The 27877-nt window shown below is 42.1% G+C and overlaps 1 protein-coding gene across 3 annotated transcripts in view; it reads right to left on the bottom strand.

Annotated features, from left to right (window-relative positions):
* LOC146201857 (uncharacterized) overlaps positions 1–27153 on the bottom strand; it is an 83944-nt gene extending 56791 nt beyond the window's left edge. The window contains exons 1-6 of one of the 3 annotated variants that reach the window (XM_084587820.1): positions 27050–27153; positions 17768–17813; positions 13849–13893; positions 10916–11137; positions 8589–8690; positions 5183–5392 (exon numbers count right to left, since the gene is read on the bottom strand). In XM_084587820.1, coding sequence (XP_084443946.1) covers positions 5183–5392; positions 8589–8690; positions 10916–11137; positions 13849–13893; positions 17768–17801 — 613 coding nt within the window. In that variant the 5' untranslated portion in view covers positions 17802–17813; positions 27050–27153. Of the gene's footprint in view, positions 1–5182; positions 5393–8588; positions 8691–10915; positions 11138–13848; positions 13894–17767; positions 17814–27016 lie in introns of all 3 variants that reach the window. The other 2 variants (XM_084587822.1, XM_084587819.1) reach the window with 2 other exon arrangements.
* Positions 27154–27877: the final 724 nt, after the last annotated feature.

Raw genomic sequence — 27877 nt, 5'->3', positions numbered from 1 at the left:
AGCATAGGTGGTTTGAATAGGGCTACAGGCACCGAAACATGTCCCTTCCTAGGTGACTAGTTGCAGTTTTAGGCAGAAAAGAAAGCACATTTTTATTGCAATTAACCGTCTCACTGCCAGTTTTTGTTCGCACCGCTGCACATTACATGGCGGGGTTTTCCTTTTTTTTTTTTTGCATGTTAAATTTGTGGACATTCTACGTAATTAAGGCACCTCGAAGCTCTACAAAAATGTGAAACATTTTTATTCAGTATTATTCTCTTGAAATAAGTCCTACTCAATACAAAGAATTGACAAAATTATCTACTAATCCGGATAGCCAGGTGTTTATAAAACTCTCTTAGTGTGATATTTTTCAAAACAAGGCACAGCATACAGTGACACCTGGCAGCTAGAACGCAGATAGCGAGATACCCTTCGCAGCTTTGGTCGATGCTGCGTGTGATAGCACAGATGCGCCAGGCTTGGGTTGGGTTCTGCTTCGTGGTAGTCCAAGAGACGCGGATGTAGACACATGCACTCCATCTGCTGCTTAAAATTTACCCTACAAGTTCTATCAATCTTTGTGATCTCTCCATAGATGGCACCACATGCTTGCACCATTTAAAGCCCCTCAATAAACTAAAAGTAGCGCCAACTTGTGAAGATTCCTGCCCGCCTCCTCTCCGGCGCTCTCCTTCGGCGTTCGACCCTCCTATTGGCCGAGCGCAGTCACATGTTTGCGCACGCTTTCCACCGATGCAAAACGACACGGCGCCCGCCACGCGCGCTAATCAAGGCGGCCGTGACCGGCGCCTGCTCCGGAGAGCGCGCGCTAGTCGTGCACCACGTAGGTGGAGCCACGGTCGAAATACGAAAGGAGGAGTAGCGGCGCCGGAGGAGGAGAGAGGAGATGGAGCTACTTTTAGTTTATCGAGGGGCTTTAGCATCATTCTCTTTTGCACGTCTAGTTTAGGGAGCGGCAGGGAGTGAGTTAAAGAGCTAAAACGAGCATACCCAAAATTGGCAAGGGGTGGGCATATGTGCCAGCCCAGAGTTATCTCGGGCATGGCAGTGAAAGGGTTAACGAGCATCATTTCTGGAATCTCCAAGTGTAAACTGCAGCAGAAATTTTGTTCCTGAAAACGCTAGCTGAAACACAAAGTACACTGTTATGCCAAAAATGGCAAACAATGCACAACATCGGATATAACACAGATATACCCACACAATACCCATTTAGCCTGATTTTAAAGCATGTCTTTATAGCTCACAGCCTCAGTTGTATCGTATTTACTCGCATAATGATCGTACTTTAAAAAAAAAAAAACTGACGCAAATTCCGGGGTGCAATCATTACGCGGGGTAAATTTTTCACAAAAAATTTTTGAGCACCGAAAACGCAAACAAGTCGCAGGTCAGATGTCTTAGAACAGATATCTCAATTACAACCAAAAATAAAAGTTAAGTAAGGCTTACCTTCGCAATAAACACGCACATTAAGTATCACATGAACTGCCCAATGCCCATTTATTTTTTCTCGTTAGTACTTTAATCCGAGTCTGAATCCTCGCCATCCTCACCTTCATTGCTGCAAGACTCATCATCGGAAACGGCAGTGTCGTTGCTGGGAGCATGTTCACAATCCCACAGACAGTCATCTTCCGTTCCATCCAAAGCGTTCAATATGCCTGTCTTCTTGAAGCTCTTGGCCACTACCTCGTCGGGGATACTGCTCCACGCTTCTGCGATCCACGAGCAAAGCATCTCCACGGATGGCCTTCCGATCTTTCCGCTCGGCATCAAATCATGCTGGCCCATCGCCATCCACTCTGCATAAAGTCTTCGAACGTTGTCCTTGAACGGTTTGTTCAGCGACACGTCGAGAGGCTGTAGCAGCGAAGTCAGAGCCCCAGGAATCACTGCAATGTTTGTGCGCAGCTCTTTAAGCTTAGCACGCATGCTGTCCACAAGGTGACCCCTTAAAACTGTTCAAAACCAGAAGCAAGGGAAGCAGAACTGCTTCTGGTCTTCGTCCCCAAACAGTCTTAATCCAGTCGACCATTAGGTCTGCAGTCATCCATCCTTTCATTTGTGCACGTATATAGATGCCACGAGGAAAGTTTTCGAAGTTTGAAGATGACTTATGATGGCAGCTTCCGCCCGTCGGCCGTCACCAGCAAGCATGACGGTGCATTGCTGTTTTTCTGCGCCAGACGTCTTTACGAGGACGCTCAGAGCACCCTTCTCGTTCACAGTTGCATTCCGGTGCATGTCGAACGTCAGTGGACTTTGATCGGCGTTTCCAATTTGCGACATGAGGTAACTGCTTTTCTCGCGATCCCTAGTGATGAAGTGATGGAAGTCTATCACTTTGCTTTCATACGCGGATGGGAGCCGCTGGCACAACGATGTCAGCCGCCTCAGGGAAAGTCCATTCCGTCGCATAAAGCGAGTTGTCCAACCGGAGCTAGTGCGGGAATACTTTGCAGCAATTCCCAGCTTCCTGGCAGTTGTGCGCGCCTGCGTCTGTATCATTTCTAATGACACTGCACAACTATCGTTGTGCAGGTCCCTTGCGTATTCTAGGACCGCCTCCTCAACACGAGGGAACTTGCCCATTTTGGGTCCGCGGAAAGCCCGCCGTGTCGTGTTCGCAGCCATCAGCCTCTCGCGCTGCTACTTCCAATAGCGTATCCTGATTTCGTCGACGCCGAAATGCCTGCCAGCAGCGCGGTTGCCATGCTCCAGTGCATAGTCAACAGCCTTGAGCTGGAACGCGGCAGTATAACTGGCATACTGCCCCATGGTGAAATGGCGTAAACTCACACAAAATCACAAAGCATGCTGCGACGCTACCGAATTTCAAAACGGCGAACGCCGCAAACCGCGTTTTAATCAAGGAATCATGGGAACTCGTCGGACTGCATTCGCTGCGGGATGACTGCAGATCAACCAACAGGCGGCTGCCGCTATAACAGTGCAGCACATGAAAACAAAAATGGCGGCGGAAGCAAGTTCGGGGTGCGATCATTACTCGGGGAAATTAAAAAATAGAATTTTGATCTCAAAATTCAGGGCTCCGATCATTATGCGAGTGTGATCATTATGCGAGTAAATACGGTAACTATCAAACTCTTGACTCATGGAAGAAAGATAGCTCTACAGCAACAACACTGCCAATGAAAAGCAGCATAATAAGAGTACCAACGAATGGCACGATACTGTCACATAGGCACTGAGGACTGCATGGCAGGGCCTGAAAGACCTTGCGACCAGTGGCCAATGAATTTTCGAGGCACCCACGCATGCTGCAGGTTTGTGACATACTCCAATGGTTTTCAAAAATGTGCACTCTGCGATAGATGACATTTAGCAAAAGAAATGCACTGAACAGCTTTCAGGAGATACACATCACTTAAAGCCATCAGTGCACTGGATGGCATGTTTTGGAGTACTATTCTCATTTGGCAGCTGCACAGAGTATGTGACAGTGCACATCCCATCATGGCAAAGAAAGCAGTGGTGTACAGCTGACACAGGCAATCCTGGGCAGTCCGTAGTTCACTCTCCAAGTTTACTTCTTCCAGGCAAATCTGACAGAAATCAACTATCTCTATGCAGAGATACTAGAGTTGCAAACCTGGGAAACCATCCATAGTCTTTAAAAATACCAAAATGCCCAATGAAGCAAAAAGACATGAACACAATCGAAACAGTGCCATGCACTCGGATCTAATAATCAGCACAGCTAAAAATTTGCTTACTAAAGAGAAAATGTGCAATTAAATCATTGTAAAGCAAGATATTTTATTGACCAGTTTTAGGTTTCTGTATTATACCACTCAAGCATGAGTGAGAGAGGCTGAACTCAGAGTACTCTGAGAGTTAATCCCGTTCAGTTGTTCAAAATAACTACGAAACATAGAGGCTAACTCGAAGTTTGATTTAAAGGGTCATAATGGGCACCAAGGCTGCCTATGTGACAAGAGTACAAGAGACTGCCAGACTGGCAGACAGGTGTGACAACAGGAGTAAAGTGAGCGGTCAATGCAAAGTTAGTTAGTTAGTTATATGGAGTTTTATGGCGCATAAGCAACTGTGGCTATCATGCGCCACTGTAAGGTACTACAGTGCAGACCACTTATAACGATACCAAATATAGTGATATATCGCTTGTAACGATCAAATTCTTGAGATTTATCATTTTTCCCATTGCCCCTATGTAAAAATAAACCAGATATAATGATCGATTATAGGTGGTACATAGGATACAACGATAAATTTATCGTCGCCCGGTAGGTTTTTACCATGAAAATTTGATTCATATTCAATAAAAGATAAAATATTAAGACAACGACGTGAAAACTCGACATATGCAGCGAAAACAGAAGGAAATGAGCACTATCATCATCGCAATCACAGCCATGCAAAGGGCACTGCTGAGGCAGGATCATCATCGCCACCGCTGGTTCTGTGTCTGTAGAAGATGGCGGCAACCACATTGACGGACGATGCGATAGCTCATGAGATGAAACGGCAGATTCATCGGGATTCTCGGCAGGGTTTCAAGGTTGGAAGCCTCGTGAAAAAATCTGAACATCCGCACTCTACGATTTTAACGATCATCAAGGCTGGGGATGTCCTTCAGTTCATCCAGTCACTAATCGGTTTCGTGCACGCAAAAAGGACTGCTGCCAGCACACACGCTACTGGAAGTGATGCTCACAGTGATTGTCAAGGTTCAGCTGTTGCTCAAGCGAGCGCGAATTTCTACCTTCTTTAAGTATGCTCAACTTATTTTATGGCTATTGATGTATACTATAATAAAGTGTTTAGTGCTTTTTACGGTGATTAGCGTTGTTCAACTCGATTTACTCATCAAAAGTAGGCAAGCCTACATGCATGGTAAAACCCGTGGAGGTTCTTTTTTTCTTTCTTTTTTTTTTGCCGGTCCAGATATAACGATAATCGGTTATAACGATCAGATTTTCAGGTTTTCTCAATATCGTTATAAGTGGACTGCACTGTAATCGTATCCATTTTGCAGGATCACAATTAAAGAGTAAGTACTGCAGTAACACAGGGGTTTGTTGTGATTAAAAGAAGAAGTGCAGCTAGTATAGTTTCAATTAAAAACTGTTTTACTGCACGTGGTTGAAGCCTAGCGCCGCTAAAGTCGTTCCGTTGGAACATTACGCACCTTTGAAAACTGCAGGGAAGTTAGGAGGCTGTCCAGTAATGGTGAGGTTGCTCTTCCCTTTCAAGGTGAGGGAATCCACAGATGCATATACGTTCATTTCTCTGGAACCTGAGGCCCGTATTGTGAAGTCGCATATGAAAATGCCGCTGCCATTAGAATATGGAGGAAAGTGGAACACGGGAGTCGTCGATGTCAAGTTGAAGTCGCAGCCTGGAAACAAATTGCAGAAGGTTTATACATTGTTCGGGACATTTCCAGAACCCACAAAATTTATAGCTCAAAAACTACAACCACAAAAACAAAAAAATTTCACCACAATCCGGTCACGTACCCAACTTCAACAAAAAAGGGAACACAACAGCAATTTTAAGGGAGACGTGGGGATCTGATCGCGAAAATTTGCAAAAAAAAAGTTGATTTTAGAAAACAGCTTTTCGGCATGTACAGCACTCATTCACTCTTGTACCGAAATATTTCACCCCAAAACAAATTCTGAGTGCTCCAAATAAATATACAGGCAACATATTGCACAGTCGTGAGCAAAAGTGGTATACTCTACGTGCTTTACCCATTAGCGTTTTCTGACAGTGAAGCAGTTATTTCTGAGATATGCATAAGGTACCCTCTTAAATTTACGTGTCATCTTATGTAAGAGATTTTGTCTGGTTATCTTTTTATACAAAAAAAAAAAAAAAAGCAATCGTAGCGGAACCCCTGTCTCTACACTTTTGCTCACGGGTGTACATAGGCAATGTATGCCAGTTTAGAACTATAAGGTTTGTTTTTTAAAAAAGTTTGTTTTGCTCGTGGAAAGCATAGCACCGCGATGGGTGCATGGATTTGAATGCAGTTTATTTTGTTGCAATAGCTGACATATGTTTTGCATCAAGAAAGTCTCAAATTTGCCATCTAGGCTCACATTTTTTTTATTAACAAGTAATTAGGCCACGATGGATTCTAAACATTAGGAGAAGGTGCATACTGCATCTTTGAAAAAAAAAAAAAAAACACCAGGAAATTCAAAAGAAATCAAGAATGTCTTGGTTTAGACCACACTTCTTATTAAACAATAAAACCATTTACGAACCAATAGCTAATTTTGTAGCGCTAGGCTTTCCACGAGCAAGCAGCATGTGAACAACATGTAAACTATGATAAAACAAAATCTACTGAAGATATAACAGTGAAACTTTATACCAGACTGTTTGATGCTATTTCGAGCCAGTGTACTAATTTGCATCGCTCTAAATTGAAAAATAAGAAAGCCTGCCTCCGATCCCCATATCCCCCCCTTAAGATGTCACACTACGTTTAAGTATAAAAGCTCGCTCGAAAACAGGAACTGCCATCTAAATGTGCTACCACAAAAACAATTAATCAAATACATATAAGAGGTTACAACACTTCCATCGAGACGCAGTTACAGACTGGTCAGCAGAGAAACAGGTTGGGTACTTTGATCGGTTATAGCTCCAAGAGAATCTTTTAGTTGGGGAGAGGATAAGCTGTAATACAGTCCTAACAATCAGTGCAAATTTTCCACATTTTGCAGAAGTGCCTTTGAGTTTCCATCAAGTTGCTCAAAGAATTTAAATTGTTGCAAAAGCCACAGTCCGCATAATCTTCATTCTAGTTCGTGAAGCAGTCTTTACAGCATTCTTGTCATAAGGTTGGTAGTACATATTCATTTTTAACATTATCATAGTGCTTTTGCCTCACTGGATTTACATATATGAACTCCTTTATAGTAAATGTCACTGGGACTGGAAAAAATCTTTACTATATCAGTTGTTCAGTTGGCGATGACATGGTCCTGAAGATGCTGTCTGGTAATTAAATGGCTACTTATTTAGCGTCTTGTTGTTTAATTAAAGGAAAAAAAAAAAAAAAGAACACTCTTTAAAATACCTTCCATTCCTCTTTTATCGACTCTTCGGGCTATTTTTTTCAGTTATAACCTTTTTTTTTTGTTTGCACCTTGTGGAAGTACCTCTTAAGTATGAGGACAATGTAGCTATGAATACAACCAAGTTTGATTTCATGTGAAAACCAAAGCCTTTCATGAACATGGCATCATCTCCCACTGTTTGTCTTTCAAAAGACAATAGATCAGAAATGAGCATGGCAGCCAAACGCTGCAAAACCGCCCACACCACACTTCTACTTCTTTCCATCACTGCCCATGCTACGTAGTGCTGTGAATGTTTGGCCGTTTTTCCCTGTTTGTACTCCTCGCTGAAATTTTACTCTCTTTTAGTTTCTGAATACCGCGCTTCCTTCTTTCCATGTTTGCAAACAGCTTTACTTTTTTAGGGCGAAAGCCTTTAAGTGCTCATACTCGCGGTGACCATCCGTCCGTTACATCCAAAGGCTGGAGGAGGAGGAGGAGGAGGAGGAAGTACGTTTGGCAGGAGCTGCCAACTCAGGCTGGGCTTCAGTAGCGGGACAGTTCGCTTAGCAGTACACAAATTTGTAAAATCCTCTGGTCGGACTCCCTGCTAGGTATGCCAATTCCGCTGTTTTTCCTCTTCAGGCTTTTACTGAGTTGAAACTATCTTTTTTTTTTTTTTTCTGATCAATACAGTCTTTCTCTATCGTATTGCATATGTATATGTATTAGTTTTTCTTTTCTTTTCAATCTCATATCTAACAGCATAACTCCCTTTCTACTGGATTCATGTGTGGCCAATCACCCTTGTGGGTATGTGCCATTATCTGAGGGCACAACAACTCAGGTCTCTCCTTTCATATGGGAGGGTAATATCAGAATCAGCCAGCAAGGCCCTTGCATTCAAGCTATTCCTAGGCCACGCAGGCCCGTTCATACGGCTCGGTTAATGCGGGGCGTTATATGTTGGCTGGTAGCTTACGCTATCGCGTCATCGCGAAGGTGGGAGTGAAAACAGAGAAAGAGGTGCCGTAGTGGAGGGCTTCGGACCACCGCATGATAGAGGCTTTCAACTCATCAAAAAAAAAAAAAAAGTTTCCTGATCCTAGGCGACACGTGTGCAGCGATGTCATTTCAAGGGAAGTTGTTATTCGTGGCCAGATACACTTTACTATAACTGATTTTTACCAAAAATGTCTTTACTACTATAAAGGAGGAAAAATGCACAGTCTATGGAAGATGAACTAAGACTTAAGCTTCATTTTACAACTTATCCGAGTTTGCTATAGCGGGGTTTTATTGTGATGATTTTTTTTTGTGTCTGAATATGTGACCAGTTCTGTAGTCATGCAAAGCGATCAGCAAAACGAAATCCAAGGATAATGCATGACTGGCCACTCAAAATTATATAGACAGTAAAACCTCGTCATTTAAGATTTAAGCATGCATGGAAGCAGACAGCCACATACCACTCGCATGTGTGCCACTACCTCCATTGTTACATATGGTGCTGCTTACCCTCATGAAAAGAGCCAGTGAATGTCCGATCTCCATGGCTGCTTTTGTTCGCATTGGCCGAAATGGTAACGACGTCAACAGGAATAAAATACACAATAGGATCTTGAAAGAGATGAGAAGTGCAGGTAAATTTTACACAGTCACAAACAACAAATCACACATTCCTTTCTGCAGCAAGCGAAGGCAGTATATTATGCTAGCACTTCCGTGGCAAAGAACTTTCAACGCAATCAAGTCACTACATTAATGCAAACAGTAGCAAAAAAACGTCTGTGCAGAAAAGCAACATTGCGTACACAGTGCATAAGGAGCCACAGGGATCAGCAAGGCCTTGCAAGGCCAAAATTTTTAATGAAGTCATTCTGCTACCCAAATCTGACTGCACTGTGAAGATTCATGGCACAGGAGGTCATTACAACATTCACAAACAAGGACTTACTTTGGAAGGCAGACCCATCACAGCAGCTCAGTAGCTGTGGCATTTAGTTGCTTAAGGTAATGTTCAGGTTAAGTCCCGGCGAGAAGGATATGCAATTTCAGTGCATGTTAATGAAATTCAAGAAGTGAACCGCAGAAACCAACAACACAAAATCACATTTTAGGAGTCTGCTACTTTTACAAGACGCCCCTGATTCCATGCACTGAGTAACTTAACATTAAATGCATAACACCCCTTCAAATTGTTCATTGAAACTCAAATTATGGGGTGTAAGCCCAAGGTCCTGAAATGACACATGGGCTATGAAAGACACCTAGTGGTGTGCTCCGAATTAAGGCCAGCTAGTATTCAGCATGCGCTGATATCGCACAGCATGTGGACGCTTTAATGCGCTAGAGTTACAGGCCCCCCATTCTCCAGAAAATCTGACACTAGGCGCTGTGAGCACAAAATCATGGGTGACGCTCGCAGGTGACAGTTGGCAGGTAACGTGGCTGTGCACAGACTGGTCGTCAGCTTGTGTGATGTCACGAGACCACATGACATGGCCAAGTTGGCAGGCTCTGACAACTTGGGCTTCATCTCCGTGATGGGAGGGTGAGATCAGATTCCAGCCCTTTGGGATCTTTGGATCCTAAGTTAGACAGGCTGCCCCAAGGCCAAGCAGGCACATTCGCACGGAAGACTTCGTTAAAGCGGGACTTTATATCTATGATGGGTGGTCTTTCATATATGCGGTAGCTTAGGACTGCCGCTAATGAGTGAGTGTGTGTGGGTTAATAGGGACACAAATTAAAAGATTAGCAATTAAGCCAGTAGCAGAGAACATGTACACGAGAGGATCTGGCCTACTTCACCTCTATTTAAAGCCAGGACTGAACCTACACCCTTCAGATCAGAAGCCAAATGCCAAAGCCAGCTAAGCCACCACAGCAGGTCAGTGGAACTTCAAAATTAAGCAAATTCTGCCTAGAAAAGAAATAATACTCCTCTAGAAGAGGCTCCCAAGTAGCACAACCATTATTTCGGTTTGAATGGGGAGCCACCACGGCAGGTCTCTGCTGTTATCTCTGTTCGTGGATGTCACTAGGAGAAAGATTGATTTCGAAACATAGAATTTGGCAATAAAATATTGCTGATGCCTTGACCAGTGCTTCCCCATCCGTTTAAGCCAGCTAGCACATGGAACAGTGTGGCTCCAACAGCAGAGCATTCATGCTCGGAACAGGAGCGAGACAAGTCATGAAACTGACAGCGCCTGTTGAATGCAATACTGCTCAATTTGCACAAATATAAACACACTTTTTCCTTACATCATCCGATTTAGAAAAGCATCATGTTGCATTTCGAACAAAGCTACAAATACAGAGTGAGTTTTTAAAAAAAATGTTCCTTGAGATAAACGCAGCAAGCTTATCCACCAAGCTCAGGAGCTGCGATAACTCCTCTTTCCCACTTCCCTGGCCATCAAAACAAAATTTACTGCCCACACTGGCAAGAATGAGTTTATATTGATGTGGAAAGAAGACAGTGCGGGCAATTGCAGAGGGAGAAAAGGTATGAAAGTACAGTGAAGAGTAGGGAAAGGAAATAAAGGAGAAATGGGCACAAAACTGTGGAACCCTAAACAGGAAGCAAAAAGACAAGAAGCAATGGCAGAGCTGCCCCTGCTGCACCCAAGGTCATACAAGAAGGCCATGGTGTATATTACAGCATATTTGTTCTCACTTCGCTGAAAATTAAGGGCCCTAGCCATAACTATATCTTTTCATAAAGAAATTAAAATAAATGCTTGTAGAGGACACATTTCAAAACTGCATGAGATGACAAAACAATTAACAACTTGAAGCATTCACACAACAAATAATATACTTTGGAAATTACTCACATGACAAATGTTCACCAGTCAAATTGACGAGAGTCCTTGTGTCATTTCCTGTGCCTGTGCTCAAAACAAAGCTATCTCCAGGATACATGGTCACTTTCATCTCAATGTAAATGCCTGGCTTTGATGAGCTAATTGTGAGATTATATGAACCATTAGTCTTGCATGCAAAATGTTGTATAGCCGACGATGCATTTGCTGTGTTGTCCGCGCAGCTCAACTTGTCTGTGCAAGAAAAGAAAAAAAAAATGCAAAAAATAAATTTAGCCCACAAGAAGGAAACATTTTTGATAATCATGTGGAGCAACAGTAATAGCAGCCGCAAGTTTGGAAATATAAAGCACTCAACCTCTTGTCGTGCTGTACCTAGTCATTGACTCTTAAAAATTAATTAATTAATTTATTTTGCTTTATCAGAGCATATAAACAGTTCCCATTTCTAATGATAAAAAAATCAACAGGATGCAATTAAACAAAAAAATATACATACACAATATGTATGTGCATTTACACGCATATACAACAATATCTCGTTAATTTGAACCCTGATCATTTGAATTTTCAGATAATTATAACTGCACTACTTGCTGTAGCCAAACTCCACAGTCTATGTATAAAAAAGCCTGCTAATCTGAATGCAAGTCAGTTCTGTCACAGATAATTTGAACTATGTGCCAACATGTCTGGGCGGCCTAGCACCTGGCACATGGCCAAAGAAATGCCCCTGCGATAGTGCAGCATAATTACGAAGCTGCACGCCTACAAAATAGGGAATATAAATCCAGCTAAAACTATGGAAGAATGGGTAAAGTCAAACTGGTGCGATGACAGGAGTGGTGGTTGGTGGCACTGAAGGGTAGAAGGCTGGCAGCAGAGGCGGAAGCTGCCTCCTGTCTGCTCAGCATGACCCGTGAGACTTGTAACAAAATGCTAGTTAATTCCGAGATGCAGAGAAGTAATATTGTCTGCGCAGTCCCAGCCAATGTCCATGTCAGGCTATGGTGTCAGAAGTGCACTACGGTTCCTGTACTGACTGGCACTGTGAGCGATCGTTAAAATAGCACTCCCCAGACCTGAACTGCCTGTTGCGGAGTTGACTGCGCACCTCTCCGTGTGTGCAACGGAAGGAGTGACAAATCGTAGATGGCCTCATCTCCAATAATAGGCATCCTACACGATTTCTTGATTTTGGTTTTGCTTACTGGCTGTGCATCAACTGGCTAACCGATCGCAGTTGCATGCCATGAAGGCTCCCATTCAGCGTAAAACCTGCTTTTGTCCCATCAGCGTACAGTGACCCCACAAGAAACTCCCGAATGGTCAGCAGGATCATGGCGTCACAGCCGCATGACCTCGCACAGGAATTTCAGACACCCCACAATGCTCACACGAAATGCAGCATCTTGCATGGAACAAAAGTGATTAAAACATAAGTATTGCGAATTAAAGTTGCCTGATGTCTCAAACAGTCTTCCTTTAAAAATAAATTATATTCTGATTAAAAAAAAATCTCAAGTATTTTAGTATACAGATGGGATTTGAACCCACAACCTTTGATTTGCAAGCCAGAGATACTGCTAATTAGGTCACGCAAAGCGCTGTTTTTATCATTGCACTCAAAATACACAATACTCACTTACGACGTCAGCTGCACACTACAAGGCTTGTGAACAAGCAGGGGTTTATACATATGTACACTATGTAGTCTCTTACATAAAGTGGCATCTTTATGTGAGTAATTAAAGAGGATAACAGACACCAACCGCTTAACTGTCTGCCTAATTTTTATTCAGTTTAAGTGTCATCAATAAACTGAAGCAGCATTGGTATTATAAGCACTGAATATGACAGCTTAAAAGAGAGGCAAAAGCAGCTTTCAAGAATAGAACTATTTTATACTGGCCCACCAAGATTTATACACCTCTATAGCCCTTATAGGTACAGTTGTGCTCCTCTTTACTGTTTGTAATCACACAGATAATTTATGTAACCACAAAACTTGCAGACCACACCCAAAGGTTTCCATAACACACTCCAAAATCAGAATAACTCTTAATGACATATACTATTTCAGACTTAACATCCAGCCAACCACTTGACAAGATGTGGTTTCACAGGTTCCTCAGTCTACTGCATCATGGAACAAAATCACATATAAAACATATGCATAAAATCTTGTTACAATGAACACGTAAAAACACAAAATTTTGATAAAGCCAAAATTTGCAACAACATCTTGACAGAGAAGCGCGCAAGAGAGGTGCACGCGAGTTAGTGAAGAGAAGGCAACTCAGGCTGTGCATACTAAGGAAATGGGGAGACCTTTTCCGAAGCTTTAGCTTTATTTTGAAGGCACTCGCAGCACTTCCACAAGGCCTATGACGCTGTCAATGGAAGAGCGTCCCCGGCGAAATCAGTCATCCTATTCGGATAAATATCATTACTCTCTAGAAACCACTCAAGTCTTGCCAGCACCGTTAGCGCTCCATAACTTTCCAACACAGCTTGCCAGGGCAAATGGCCGGTATGAGGTAAGTTCATGAGGGGGCTTTCCAGGTTTCAAAAGAGCAACCAGGAGGCTAATCTTACAGTGTTCAGGAACAGTACTAGAAGCCCATATATCATTGAAATAATTAAGTAGCGCAGTTCTACCATCCTTGCCTAGGTTTGATAAAGCTGAACAAGAAATCTCGTCAGGACCAGGGGCAGATAAATGCCGACAAGAGACAACAGTGGCGTCTAATTCAGGTATTGAAAAGGGCAAGTCGACTTGATCATTCGGCGAAGGCGGCTCAAAAACCTCTGATGTTGGTGACTGCTTGGTTTGTGCCCACAACCATTTTACAGAAATCTTCAGTTATGTCAACTTCATTAGACTTATTTCTTGTTTTAATACATACCAATTGTACCCCAAGAAATTGAAATAAAATACTTACGCTGTTTTTCTAAGTCCTGGCCTTCAATTGCCAGCACCAAAGTTACTGTCAAAAGAAACAAAGAAATCCAGAGTTCAGCAAAAGATAAAAAAGAAACGGTATCTAAACAATGCCTATGATACAGAAAGACCTTCAGAACTAGGTGGAAAAAAAATTCAATGCTAGAAGTTATACATTTAAAAATGAAGCAATCAAAGTACAGGAATAACTAAGAATAGCCCCAAATCCACCTGCTCAGGCAAAGGGTACTGCCACAGCAAGGGCAGCAAAAACAGTTTCTCCCCCTACCTTTTTTCCTTATACAATCGGTTCCTTACCATTGTACAAAGGGTAGAGTAAAGGTAACTGCAAAGATGAATATCTAAGTGTCGCCTGTAATTCTTTCCCGTCTTGAAATATGCATATCAATACCGTCTGACCACTTTATTGACATCTTTTCATCATAATGCGCAAACTTGAAAATGCCCCCCCCTCCAAATTCAAATTACCCGGCTTTTTTTTTTTTTTTCACAAGAAGGCTTGAACATGGATGTGTAGCATTAAGATTCTTATTCTAAGTTGATTGTTAGGCACCATTAAATAAGTCCAAAAGAAATCAATTAAAACATATTTAAAGCTTATATCTTCCCCTTCCAAAGTAAGGTCTGATAGTAAATTACCCCCCCCCCCCCCCCCCCCCATACCTAACTTTAAATTTCACCAATAGCATCGTAGCGATCAAGCTGAATTCCTTTGCGACTTTCAACAAGCTTATAATCAACCCGCCTCCTTACTTCATGCCTTTAATAATGCGGCGCACAAAAACACAACCAGCATAACTCATTAAAACTACTCACAAGGACATGACTTTTTTCTTTTTTTTTTCATTTTCCTTACATAGTATTATGCTACAATGTTTATTACCTCTTTAATGCAATCATTAACTGCACAAATTTTGACTTGCTTATTTCCTTTTTAGATTTCGAAAAAACAATGTCGACTATAGTTATACGGTCGTGCCTCATTAATATAGACACTTTGGTTTCTGCAGAACACTGCCCATAAAACGAGTCGTCCATAATAATGAACCGAAATTTTAAAAAACATTATAAAAAGAAACAGCTAAGGATAAAGGTTTATTTTGGAGCATAATGCAGGCCAGCGAAGTTGGCATTAAGACCTACAAAGACATTATCCGAGTGACTCTTATGCTTCAGATTCAATGTAAATTGAAAGTATTGTGATGCAGTTGCATATTGTTCTTGATGTCGTTTCATTAACAAAGTACTTTACTTCTACTTTTCATCACCCACGAACCCCTGCTACGTATCAGCATTCAGTTGGCTGAAAGTTGCTGAATAAGACGCAAGCTTCTGTCAGTTTTGTTCAGCAATACAAAAAAATCGTAACAAGCATCAACTGCGCAATTTCACAGTGTAAAAATTGAAACCAGAAGCGAAAAGGGCAATCAGTCATTAACACTATGGTCGACATGGTGCCTGTCAACAAAATCTAGAAGAGAAATCATCTTTGAAGCAGTGTAACGATTTGGTTTCCATGACTTTCCACATTAATGCGACAAAAATGCATGGACCCTACTGGTATTTAGGCATCATTCTCCTTGTCCATTGTCCGGAGAGCAAGTTTCCATATTAACGAGACAAATGCATGGAAAAATTTGGTCCCCAGAAAAATTGTTCACAATTACAGTCATCCACATTAACGGGGGGTCGTATTAGCGAGGCATGACTGTATCTACACTAACTAAGTAGGAATGCAATCAGAATATGTCCACTACAATGGTTAACAAGGTGTCATCAGTCTGCATCAGCCCCACGTGGCCTCAGGCATAATGATGCCATAACCAAGTTGTCTAGGACCTACCTTCACAACCTATAGGATAAGGAGTGTTCAAATATCAAAAATATTTCCATTACATGCCAATATTAGCAGATACAGCTTAATGATTTCTGCAATACTGCATGAAAAAAGGCACCATATGCACAAACGCGATTGCATATCATAAAAAATTTTAGCAGCACCAATAATAAATTTTGACCAGTTTTGAAAACAAAGCTCCAATCTACTGAAAAAATTAAGCCTCCAGTGATAAATGACTGTGATATGTATATTATTAGAAAATAACTACAACTTTATCACATTACGAACAATCTCCAATTTATCCAGCTTTCTATTCTGGTTTGGATTAGTTTGATTCATAGGGTTATAGACACCAAATTTCATTGGCCATCTTCTTTTCGCTAATGATGCGCAAGGCATTCCTGTATATGGATCACCACGTGGCTTTCACCTACGAGCGGTAAAATTTTTTTATTTGAATTTTCTTTTTTCACCAGTTTCGGTTTCAGCAGCAAAGACTGTCATGACATCACTATCAAGTCTTGGTCAAGCGCGATATGAAAAAAAAACAGCTATATAATTGCAGACTCTTCAGTTGCTGTGATACCTGTTCTTGAGGCTGGCTGGTTGAAGCCCTTTATAGTAAACTCACTGCCACTAGAAAAAATATTTACTATACCAGGGCCTTTACTATATCAGTTGTTGGTGATGACATTGTCTTGAAGATGCTGTCTGGTAATTAAATGGCTATTTACTGAACACGTCTGGTTGCTTAATGAAAAAAATACTCTGAAATACCTTTCATCTCTCTCTTATCACCTCTTCGTGCCATTTTTTGTTATAAAATTATTTGTTTACATCTAGTGGAAGTACCTTTTAAGCATGAGGACAATGTGGCAACGAATACAACCAACTTTGATTTTAGGGGAAAACCAAAGTCTCGCATGAACAAGATTCATTTTCTGCTCTTTCTTTCTTGTAGAGGGCAATAGATGATAAATGTGCATGGCAGTTGAAGTGCTGCAAAACCGCACATGCTGCGCTCCACTTCTTGCCTCGTGCTTTGTGCTGCCGAATGTTCATCCACTTCTTTCCTTTCCCTATTTATCGTTGCACTTTTACTCTACTTTCTGAACAGACCGCACCGCCTTCTTTCCATGTTTGTAGACAGCCTCACTTTTTTTTTTTTTTTTCCTATGCACTGCATGCTTTCTCTCACGGCTTCAAGGCATACGTAAAGTTGGCTTCTCCTGAATGTTGCTAAGCCAAGTTTTAAAGAAACGCCGTTTTTTTTGTTTTCAGGAAGAAAAAAAAACATCTTTGCTTTGCGATTCTAGGTAGGGCGTGGGCGATGATGTCATTTCTTGAAAAGTCGTCGTCATGGGCAGACACCTTTTACTATAACCGATTTTTACCGAAAGTGTCTTTACTATAAGGGGGAAAAAATGTAGAGTTGTCTATGGAAGATGAAATGGAACTTCGGTTTCACTTTATTATACCCAAGTTTTTACTATATCAAAGTTTACTATAGCGGGGTTCCACTGTATTGTAGTGGATTCAAATGACAGAGGAACAATTATATCGCTGTTTTTTTTGTTCCTCACGTGATGTAGACTGGAATTTTACGTCACAGCCATCATCCGGCTGTTGAAACCAAAACAGTTGAGAAAAGAAATTTGGTTATACATGGTTCAGCATTTGTAGGTGAATATCACAGCACAGGTGATCCGTGTACAGTAATGACTAGCACATCATTGCAAAGGATAAAACTCGAACTCCGTCTATAGCCCTTTAGCATCCCAAAGTTACAGAGGCTATAGAAAACCAGAGTGAAGGACTCAGAAAATTTCAACCACCTGGGGTTATTTAATGTGCTGTTAGGCCACTTTACATAGTAAGAGTACAGTTAATGCAACATAATGCAACAACACGAACACCCTAAGCTTATGTTGCAACAAAAAGACCTTTCAGAAGTGTAGCTACATATGCACTAAACAAAACTTTCAATTAAAGCAGGCATTTTTTATTGCTTATGGCATGTTATGCTATACAGAGTATACATACTAGCACAAATACTTACAATAAAATATCACGCTGCCAACACCTGACAGCATCTTGCTCTGCACCTGTAAAAGTTCATGAAACATTTTTTTTTAAAGATTACTTCCCTCCTATTTACAATGTTCAAACAATTTAGCCCTTGGCCAAGATGCAAATGCTACCATTCCAATCAAGGTATCAAATTATCTTGGCCTTTCTGCAACACAGTTGCAACCTGACAAATTTCTAATTGTTCACAGCAACTTCTACTGATTGCAAATGGACAAAGGTTTTCAGATGAGTCAGCACAATAGTTATAGATTACAGCAAAACAGCAACTGACATTTTCTTCAGCAAAAAAAAAAAAAAAAAAAAAAAAAAGAGGCACATTAGGCTCATAAAGCACGCTTTTACATTATTATTTTTAACTATAAATAGACACAAACTTGACCAAGGACATAACTGACAGGGTAAAACTATAAAACCAATCTTGATATGGACAAGCAGTGTATAGCCCTATTACCAATTGGTGGCCTGGCGCTATGCTTCACAATAAACGAGTGTGACGCAGATGCTCTCGTATGGTATAGAAGCAGCTTAATCACTGCAGCAGAGATATGCAAGCTCATATTACCACAGATTCCATAGTGTATCCATGCTATTTTGGACTTCCAAGACTAGCATAACTCTTTGGGCTTCCACAGTCCTGCTATTGTCGATTACACATTTAGCATCTACAATGTGTCCAATGAAGGGCTGGTTTATGGTTCATGGCATTTAACATCCCAAAGTGAATGAGAGATGCTATAGTGGGAAGCTCCGGATAAATGTGACCACCTAGGAATCTCAAATGTGTGTTGACATCGCATGACACACGATTGCTTTACGTTCGCTTTCATTTAGTTCTTTTAGGACTGCCCCATAAGAAATCGGTCACATGTGGCCGATGTTTTCGATATGTTGACAAATGCAAATTTCTGTGTGATGAAATGAGTAACCACATTAAGGGAAATATTATGACAACTGTAGTTTCGGTCTCCTCATAGTTCACTTTTTGTTTCCGAGAGGCAGCAAAGTAGAAGAAATCATTATTCAGAGTGGAGTGGATGCCAAAAAAATAGCATCGAGGTCATGCTGGGATGCACAACAAATTTGGCACCTTTCATGTGATTACGCTGCTTCTACTGCAGATTTTTTATCTTTTCTTATTATGATGACAGCAGCAGCAAAGAGTGCACAGGCGACTTTGCGAGCGCCGATTTTAGCTAGGGTAATAAATCAGGCAAATATCAGCCTGGAACTTTAACTAGGGGCACAATGAATGCATATTTTCAACTTTAGCTCACTCTTGAGCAGTTTTGCACATCCTCACTCTGCATACCCGATGCTTTATTCCTATTCACTAGGGTGTCAGGGACCTAGGCTAGGGTTTCAGCAACAAGGAAAATTCAAGAACTTGAAATGGTTACTGAGAACATCGAGTGTGAAGCTCTTTCAGCAGCATCAAGTGAGATTTGAGCACTTAGCTCTCAAGGAACAGCTATTAAAGCAGATTTCCAATTTTGATGGCAAACTAGATTGCACTCCAAGAAGAGGGCTTTTTCGGGCTGGTTGGTTCATGTTGAACGGAACGAAGAAACAGCGCTAACAGATGGGATGAGTGAAAAGACGAGACAGCACATGTGTCCGTCTCATCTTCCCACTCGTCCTGTCTGTTGGCGCTGTTTCTTCGTTTTGTAGATTACACTCGCTCACCATAAAACATGCTGCAAAATGTACCAGCCACAAACAAAAAAAAGTTTGAAAATCCCCAAATTAAAAGCTTTTCTATGAGCAGAGAAGCAGCAAGATGAAAATGAATGTTGCTATCTATTTAGCAATGTTGTTGCGAGACTGGCGCTGTTTCTTCATTCCGTAGATTACACTCGCCCTCCATAAAACATGCTGCAAAATGTACCAGCCACAAACAAAAAAAAGTTTGAAAATCCCCAAACTAAAAGCTTTTCTATGAGCAGAGAAGCAGCAAGATAAAAATGAATGTTGCTATCTATTTAGCAATGTTGTTGCGAGACCGGCACATCTTCAAAAGTGGCTTTCACCCCATAACACATTTGTTCCTCGGCAATTTGGCTTCACTACACTTCGTTAGCGCAATTGGGAGAATGGATTCATGAGAGTCCCAATAAATGCCATGGGAGCTGGACGCTAACCACTGCTTCTGAACAGCACCAAAAAAGATGGGCGCACTGCCTTCACAGCTAATTTACTAGTAGCTGAGCCATCTAATTTTGGTCCATTGTGATATCAGTAAAGCCCATTTTCCCTCTACCACATGGGGCTCATAAATCAGGTGAGGAGGGGGGAGTCGAGTTGCCACCAGTTGGTTAAAGGGATTGCATAAAACTATCGCTTATTGAATGGTGCACTGGAACCCGCTTACCTCTGACATGCGCATAACGGCAGGGATGATGTCGATAGGAAAGCCCCTGTTGCTGGGCTTTAGAAATAGCCTGGCCACATAGTTTGTTTCTGAGCTTCGCCACCAGCACGTGACGATAGTAGCATGAGCTGTGTATTTGTCAACGATTTGAATCTAACAGCGAGCGAGCCACTTTCAGACACTGTTTGAAGTGTCCTTTCTTTTTCATTTCAAAAGCAGTCTCGCCATTCCGACCCTAATGTGTACTCCCCTCACGTCTGTGTTGTTTTTCCAAAACAGTGTGCTCATCATGGGCTTTTTGCTCTTTGTGTGATGGAGACTCCTGACAAGGATTTATGGAAATTTCAAACTTTCAACAATTTTATTTTTGGGAGGGGGGAGGAGAAAGAAAAAGAGGGAATTCAATAACTTGACCTTCACATAATCGGGGCATTTCTTCCGGTCCACCAAAGCTGAGCTGATGATGTTTTACTACATATCATGTTAAATTTAGTTTCCAGTCACTCATTCATGGATTTAATTTTGCTGCTCATCTTGTGCGATCAACTAACTGGCTTCGCCCTGTTATGCTGTCTAATTGAACAGTATACATATCTACGCACAATGTTTTTTTGTCAGGTGTTGAGTTAGTCTAGGTTTGTTTATTTTGGTTGCAAAAACCATAAACATTAAAAAAAAAAAGAAGAACAGCCATTGCCTATTTACCTTTCCCAGGAAATCTCTTCCTACTGAACAGATATTTGGATTGATATTAGAAAGCACTTTTTCTTTATATTCTGGTTCAGTTCATATTCTGATATTTTAAATATTTATCGCACAGCTCTACAAAATATAGAAGCAACATCACTTCGGTAATTAGGATGACCACTTTTTGCGAATTGTAACACAGACGGCACAACAAGAAGACAAGACAGACTGAACTGTACCGCATGTTGAATCACTACTGTCTTCCCTCTGTGCGAGGTGCATGTGCAAGCTTAACAAAAGTAATGTGTGGGCACGACCAGTGTCAGTGTATGCTGTGCCGAAAAGTGAGAGAGAGAAAAAATACATTACTTTAGGCTCATGTTCTAATAACACAAACAGTAACAGCAGTAGACAGCATCGCTGAGTGCACCTTTAAGTTTAAATACAAACGTTTGAAAATCTGGGCAAAAGCTGCAGTCACATATCTCCACTATAATGAACCATACAGGGCAATGGGAAAACTGAAGTTTATAACTAAAGACACATCAAAACAGTGGCAGCAATATCTACATCGAGTTCTACCCTCTTCCCTTCGTCAGACCTCGCATATATTAGAATGCACATTTCCTACATTTGTACGGCCTAAATATGCGCGATATCACCGAACTGAGACTGCCTGGGCAGTAGAGGAGATAAAAGGGCAGGGAGCGCCTCGAGTATCATCACAAAATGATGGAAATTCTGAGAGGGGCACTTCGCCTCCAGGCGGTAAAGTACATCTCAATATTTTCGCTCTTAAATTTTCTGCACAAACATTTTGTTAAATTGGTCAAAGAAACATTGACCCGTTTAACAACGCCACGTTGTAGAAACATCTGGGGATAAAATTTGGGGTGTGTGCATTACAATGTACACCTGGTCCCATTGTTAGCTTTGCTACCAGTGCATATTCGTATCCGTACATTCTTAAGATGATAAGCCACTAATAATATTTCATTATTCTAATATTGTATTATTCTGTTAATATTGTTCCTTCCCTGTTTCAGAAATGAGCAAAACGATGGCAGATAAGGTTCTAGAGGCTATAAGTCAACTTGAGTAGTCAGATTTGGAATTGTCTTATGAAGAGGTGGACGACCCAAGGCTCAATATTCAGAATGTGCCACGCGAGGAATCAGATGATGACAAGTCTTTCTTGTTATCTAGTGCAAGAACTTCAAAATGACCCTCCCAGTGGTCACGGTACCTTTTTTTTTTTGTACATACTTTCTCTGAGGTTGAAACAGAAGCTGACAAGAAAGGAATGAGCAGAATCGGATTATGGAAGCGAACCAGTTCATTTGAACTGAAGATTTGTGCAGTGCCAACTGCATCCGATATTTTATTTAATCAATTGGCAGCCAAACGACTACTCTACTCTGTATCTGGCGCAGGGCTCGTAAGAAACATTGCAAGAAATGACCGCAGTCGCTTACCACCAGGAGATAGGCAAGGCTCTAAAGAGTTCAACTGAAATGGAACATTTTGTTGGGGCTATGCTCATTATGAGCTGTTTCGAAATATCAGCAGATTCGTCTGCGCAAGGAACTCGAGTTCCTGCTATAGCAGATGTAACGAGGAGAGCTCATTTTTCTCACTCTCAGAAGTCACTCACTTTCCAAAGACAGTCCAAATAGCATTATCCTAGATTTTGAAGTTTATCAGGGAAAGGTTGCATTGGAAGGTGAACGCAGTCACAAGCTGGGAGTGGGGGACCCACCACCGTGATTCATTTAACAGAAACACTTCCTGCAGGAACATTTGTTCTTTGACCGCCATTTTACCACCGTAACTGTGTGCCACAGGCACGGTAATTAAAAACAAGCTTCCAAAAGGTGTGAAGCTTGAAGACAAGTCTCTTATCAAAAAAAGGTAGAGATGCAAGCAGTCAGACAGTGAACAACACGTCAGGTGTGTGCCTTGTAAAATGGTTGGACAATAAGGAAATTACTTTGACCTCTTCGCATAGGCCACGAGCCTTATATGATCAGGTTAAAGGTGGTTCAAAGAAGAGTAAATGTACAAAGAGGAGGCCAGGCCAACTGTAGTAGACGAGTACGACTGCAACATGGGCGGCGTGGATTTTTCGGGTCGCATGCTGAGCCAGCACCCCATAACACAAAAGAGCAAAATGTGGACTGTATGAACCATCACCTTCATAATACACTTGGCTGCAATAAATTCATGGCAACAATGCAAACAAGATTAGCTTCTGTGCAGGCCAAAGAAAGGCCTTCTAGGATTGCTGGAGTTCAAGATGGCTGTCTCATGCTACCTGCTTGCAAGAGAAGCAACCGACCCAGATATTTCTGACAAAACCCCAGTCAAGCTCATGAAGACAAAAGTGACACCTTTGCCTCCTGAGGAGAAAACATTCTCGAGTGCGCGACACATGCCCGAGCTTGATAACCAGGCATTGTTGGCTCGCTGCAGGAATCCAGGATGTTCAAATCGCACCAAGTTCCGATGCCTGACATGCAGCGTATTCTGGTGCATAAGAGCATCCCGAAACTGCTACAAGAAGTTTCATAGCCAGTGAGTATTCTGGTGCATAAGAGCATCCCGAAACTGCTACAAGAAGTTTCATAGCCAATGAGCTATGTTTGTTTAGTTGTCAGCAAGAAGTAAATACTCTTTCCAGCCTTGATCCCATCTTTGTACGCACCTAGTCCCAATGTGCATCAAAATTCACACACTGGTATGGATAGATAATACAACCTGCAACTTTCAAAATATTCTCTCAATTCAGGTGACTCTGCTGGCGCCTACTATATCAAGTTTATTCATGTGACTATCCTGTAATTTCCGCAGTCTGATGAGGATAACTGCAGAAGGCCTCACACCATTTAGACCCTATGACTATACACGGTATAATTTTAAGTGTGTCCTGCTCATCAGTCCTTGTTTCCCCCAAGACTCAAGACCACCAAAGACAAGCTGGGCAGAATGTGCACAAGAAAGTTTTGGGTTACAACATACTACGCTGAAACAGTTTGCCTCCCAGTTATCTACCAGTGGGAGTAAAAACAGAAACTATAGTATGCCAGCCTTCTAGATCAAGCTACTCACTAAGCTTCATGCATACCCCATGGACTATGATAAATGTATTTGTATCAGTGCATAATCTGACCTGGGCTACAAGCATAGGCCAGTAACAGCAATGAACTTCAAGCTAACTGGAAATACGCCCAAGTCACACTTGCCCAAAAACCAATGACCAATTGCAATTCGCATCTTTTAGGCCTATTTCACTGTTGTGCACTTAGCAAAATCACTCGAGAATATCATTTCTGAACTCAACTCTGTTTCTTCACATCGCAAAATAATTTATATGCATCTGCACAGGTTTCCAATAACTTAAAGCAATTCACAACCTCACTGCAGTCTTACATAATCATAGTTGAGTCGGCATTGCATTATTGGACTTTAAAAAGCTTTCAATCACACATCTGATTCAAAATTGCTATTAGCACTAAAATCACTTCTTAAAGACGATAAACTACTTGGGAGGATAAAAGCTTGCCTCGCATGTCACTGTCAAAGAGTTAATAATGGCAATTGGTAATGTGTCCACTAGACCAGCTTTAGAGGAGTCCGGAATCCCTCAGAAATCAAATCTCAGACCGCTGTTCTGTTTATTCTTCATTAATGACATCTTTTGTGAAAATCCTGTTAAGACAAACTTTTGGCTGACTGTATAGTGGAATGCACAGTTTTGAAGACCAGGTATAATCCAACAATTCCCTTGATTTTCATTTTCCCTTCTTTTGCAGTAGGAGCCTACTTTGTCCAGCTTAGACCTGCAAGACCAGCAACGGCTGATCGAGCAAGTGCGCAGGATAGTAGCAGCTCCCAGCATCCTGGCCTGAGGAGGCTGCCAGCAGAAGAGTCTACCATAATCTCCTCACCAGTTCCCAAATATTAGGTTTTAATAAATACATTTTCCTCCTCCACTTCCCTAAGGGACGACCTGTCATAGCCAAGGATATTTTAAAACAATTATTCAAGTAGATTCTCAATACTCCAGTTGGCCTGCTTTTTTTTTTTCTTTCTTTTTTGCATGGAGTTTTAATGGATATATGGATATTTTTTAGTGTAGACTGTTTCCACAATTTTTACAGAGCCTAAAAGTAATCGAAAATGCCGTTTTTACAACCACGCATGCTGGTATGCTTATGCACTCTGCATGTTTTCTGACATGGTGCGTTTGTGTAAAGCTCAGATTGCATATGTGCCTCTTGGTTAGAAGTTTTAATTACACACTGCTGTTCAGTGTTTTGTTGTGTTAAAGTAAAGCAGACAACAGGAAGCAACACCTGTTGCATATTCGGTTGTCTGCTTTACTCAATTACACAGACGGCAAAGGCATTGAGCACTAGTATGTGACTGAAATTTCGATGGCACATGCTTGCTCAGCTTTACACGAATGTTATTGGCAAGTTTTTACACCAATAGCGGCCCCTGCGAAGTACGTATGTCGAACATAACCGAATTTCCGTCGGATGTCTGAACCTCCGAAAAAGGGCGTCTGTCGGTCGGCCGGCTGGGAAACTTCAAACGGATACCTGAACCATTGCCTGAACATCTACGCCGGCAGGATACGCGAAATTCGAAGCTCGATGCTCACAAGCGGACCCTCTGTTCGATGAATGACGGCTACCAGATCTGCTCAAAGCGAGGGCACTTGGATTAAAAGGGACCGACGTCTGGGGGGGATCGGGCGCTCATGCTCGGAAGGGAGGCAGGAAAATACTTCGGCTGTGCAATCCAGCCACTTAGAGCACTATGGCCATATTCCTGCTCTCATGAAGTTGCATAGGCATGCACTCGCCACTCGGCCTGGCCCGCCCGACAGGAATATACCCTGGCTCGGACCCGGCCCGAGGCAGTGAGCTTCCGAGCGGCCCGAGCCCGTGCACACCTGTATACCAATTTATAACACCCACGAATAGCAACTACATGCATTTTACCCCTGAGCATAAAACTAAACGTAGAAGTTAATTTTAAATTCATTATTTTCTTACACACTGTTTCTATATGCCGCGAATTCAGTCAGATATAATCCAAAACCTTGGAATTGAAAAATTCCTATCTGCAATATGACAGCTCGCGAACTGATTACAGTGAGTTCCTTTTTTAAACAATCAGGCTCACGAGCGGTAAAAAATGTGAAGCACTGTAATGATTGCAAAGACGACACAACCATCACAAAGATGGATACCCCGGCTTCAGATGCAGTACGTAAGTACACATGCAACATCATGAAAACTTCTTATCTGCTTAAACTACCGCGACATGAGCGCACACATCGCTGGGTCACGCAACTGTTCAGATGACAGCAGGAAAATTGAAGGTTAGGTGTGTAATATATGCTGAGCTACGTTAAAAGGTGGTGGCACCTAACTCGCCCTGCACCATGACGCACAGCTTACAATACCGCTTTCAGCAACCTCTGGAGCACTAACATGCCATAGCATTTGACGTAATATATTGTTATTTACGACGGCTTGTTCCCATACACCGCCCGCACCATGCATTCTTTAAACTTGTCACATTCAGTTCAGCAACGGCTAACTGCTGCGCAACAGACGGATGAATCACGCCGAGGGTAGGGCAAGGAGCGCAAACCACGGTAGAAGTAAATTACGGGCAAAACCGCTACTTCACATAACGTTCGTTTAATCGAAAGGATAAATCGAATACACGGGTAGCAATTAAGAACTGTATCAACAACGATCATGAATTAATTTCGCCGGTTCGGCGGCCATGGCGCATTCATGAGTAATAGTCCGAAACTATACTATTGCGAGATTGACTTTCTGGCGGGGAAAACTAGCTGATGGCATGCACTACGTTTCTCTTTTTCACAGACAGGGTGAAAAGTAAAGAGCTGTAGTATGAGCAGCTGGCTTCCACATTATTTTCTCCCGCACGCTCCTTACAGCGCCAAGCAGCGCATGCCGCTCTAGCCGAGCCTAGCTTTGTTTAAAGACTTGGAAACTATCGCACCCGACTTAAATCGCTACAATCTACTAGCTACAAGAGTTTACCGGGGTAACGTCTTACATGGCACACTTAAAAAAAAAAGCGAGGGAGAAAGAGACAAAAGCCCTTTTAACTTACGACAATCGAGACCGTTCACGACACCAGACCCACCTGTACCACCGCAGCCACTGCCCACTGTTTCTAGCTGGAACTTCTATGGCTGGTTGGCCGGGCGAGGAATCTCCAAAGAGGATTCTCTGTTTTCTCTCTTTCTCACTTATTCGTGTGCGTTCGCCGCGACGCGGCGCTCCCTTCTTACCTGTTAGCTAGAGTTACTGTATATGCAACTCTACTGTTAATAGACGATGCAGAACATAGCAGAACCATGGCAGAATTGCTTAAGCGAGTGCCATTTAAATGAAACATTTAAATGCGCATATTGGCTAAAAATGCGCGTGCTGTCTGTACATCAGGTGAAGAGACAGGGCAAATGGACGCTTTTTCTCACTACATTTTTGCTCTGTCAGAAGTCAGTGGCTAAAAGTGATAACTCATACATAGAGTTTATAAATTATCAGTTTACCAAGAGTTTATCAATAAATAAACTCTACGGGGACCATTGTCGAAATGTAATGATGTCAACGGCACATAAGAGACATGCGTGTGCGTGTCTCTGCTCGTTCGCATAGCACGCATAACTCTTGGTCCGTCGGCGAAGCCCTATCCATGCCCTGTCCTCAAAGCAACGCATATTTAAAGAGTGGACCAGTGGTAAGAGTAAGAAACTCTATGGGACCCAACGCTAATAGAACTAAGATCAGTTGCCAAACTCTCCGGGTTCTCCATGCTGCTGAAGCGGCGCGTCAATTTTAACGCGAGGTGGCGCCGCCGTCGAAACAGGCTCTATCTAACCGCTGCTTGGCCGCCGTCGAAGCACAATCAAACTAATCAAACGCTGCGGGCCCGGCCGTTCGGCGTAGCATGTAGCATTCGGGAATG

This window comes from Amblyomma maculatum, chromosome 1 (genome assembly GCF_055883805.1).
Source record: "Amblyomma maculatum isolate TAMU_Amacu chromosome 1, ASM5588380v1, whole genome shotgun sequence".
NCBI lineage: Eukaryota > Metazoa > Arthropoda > Arachnida > Ixodida > Ixodidae > Amblyomma > Amblyomma maculatum.
This window is presented reverse-complemented; position numbering and strand designations above follow the sequence as displayed.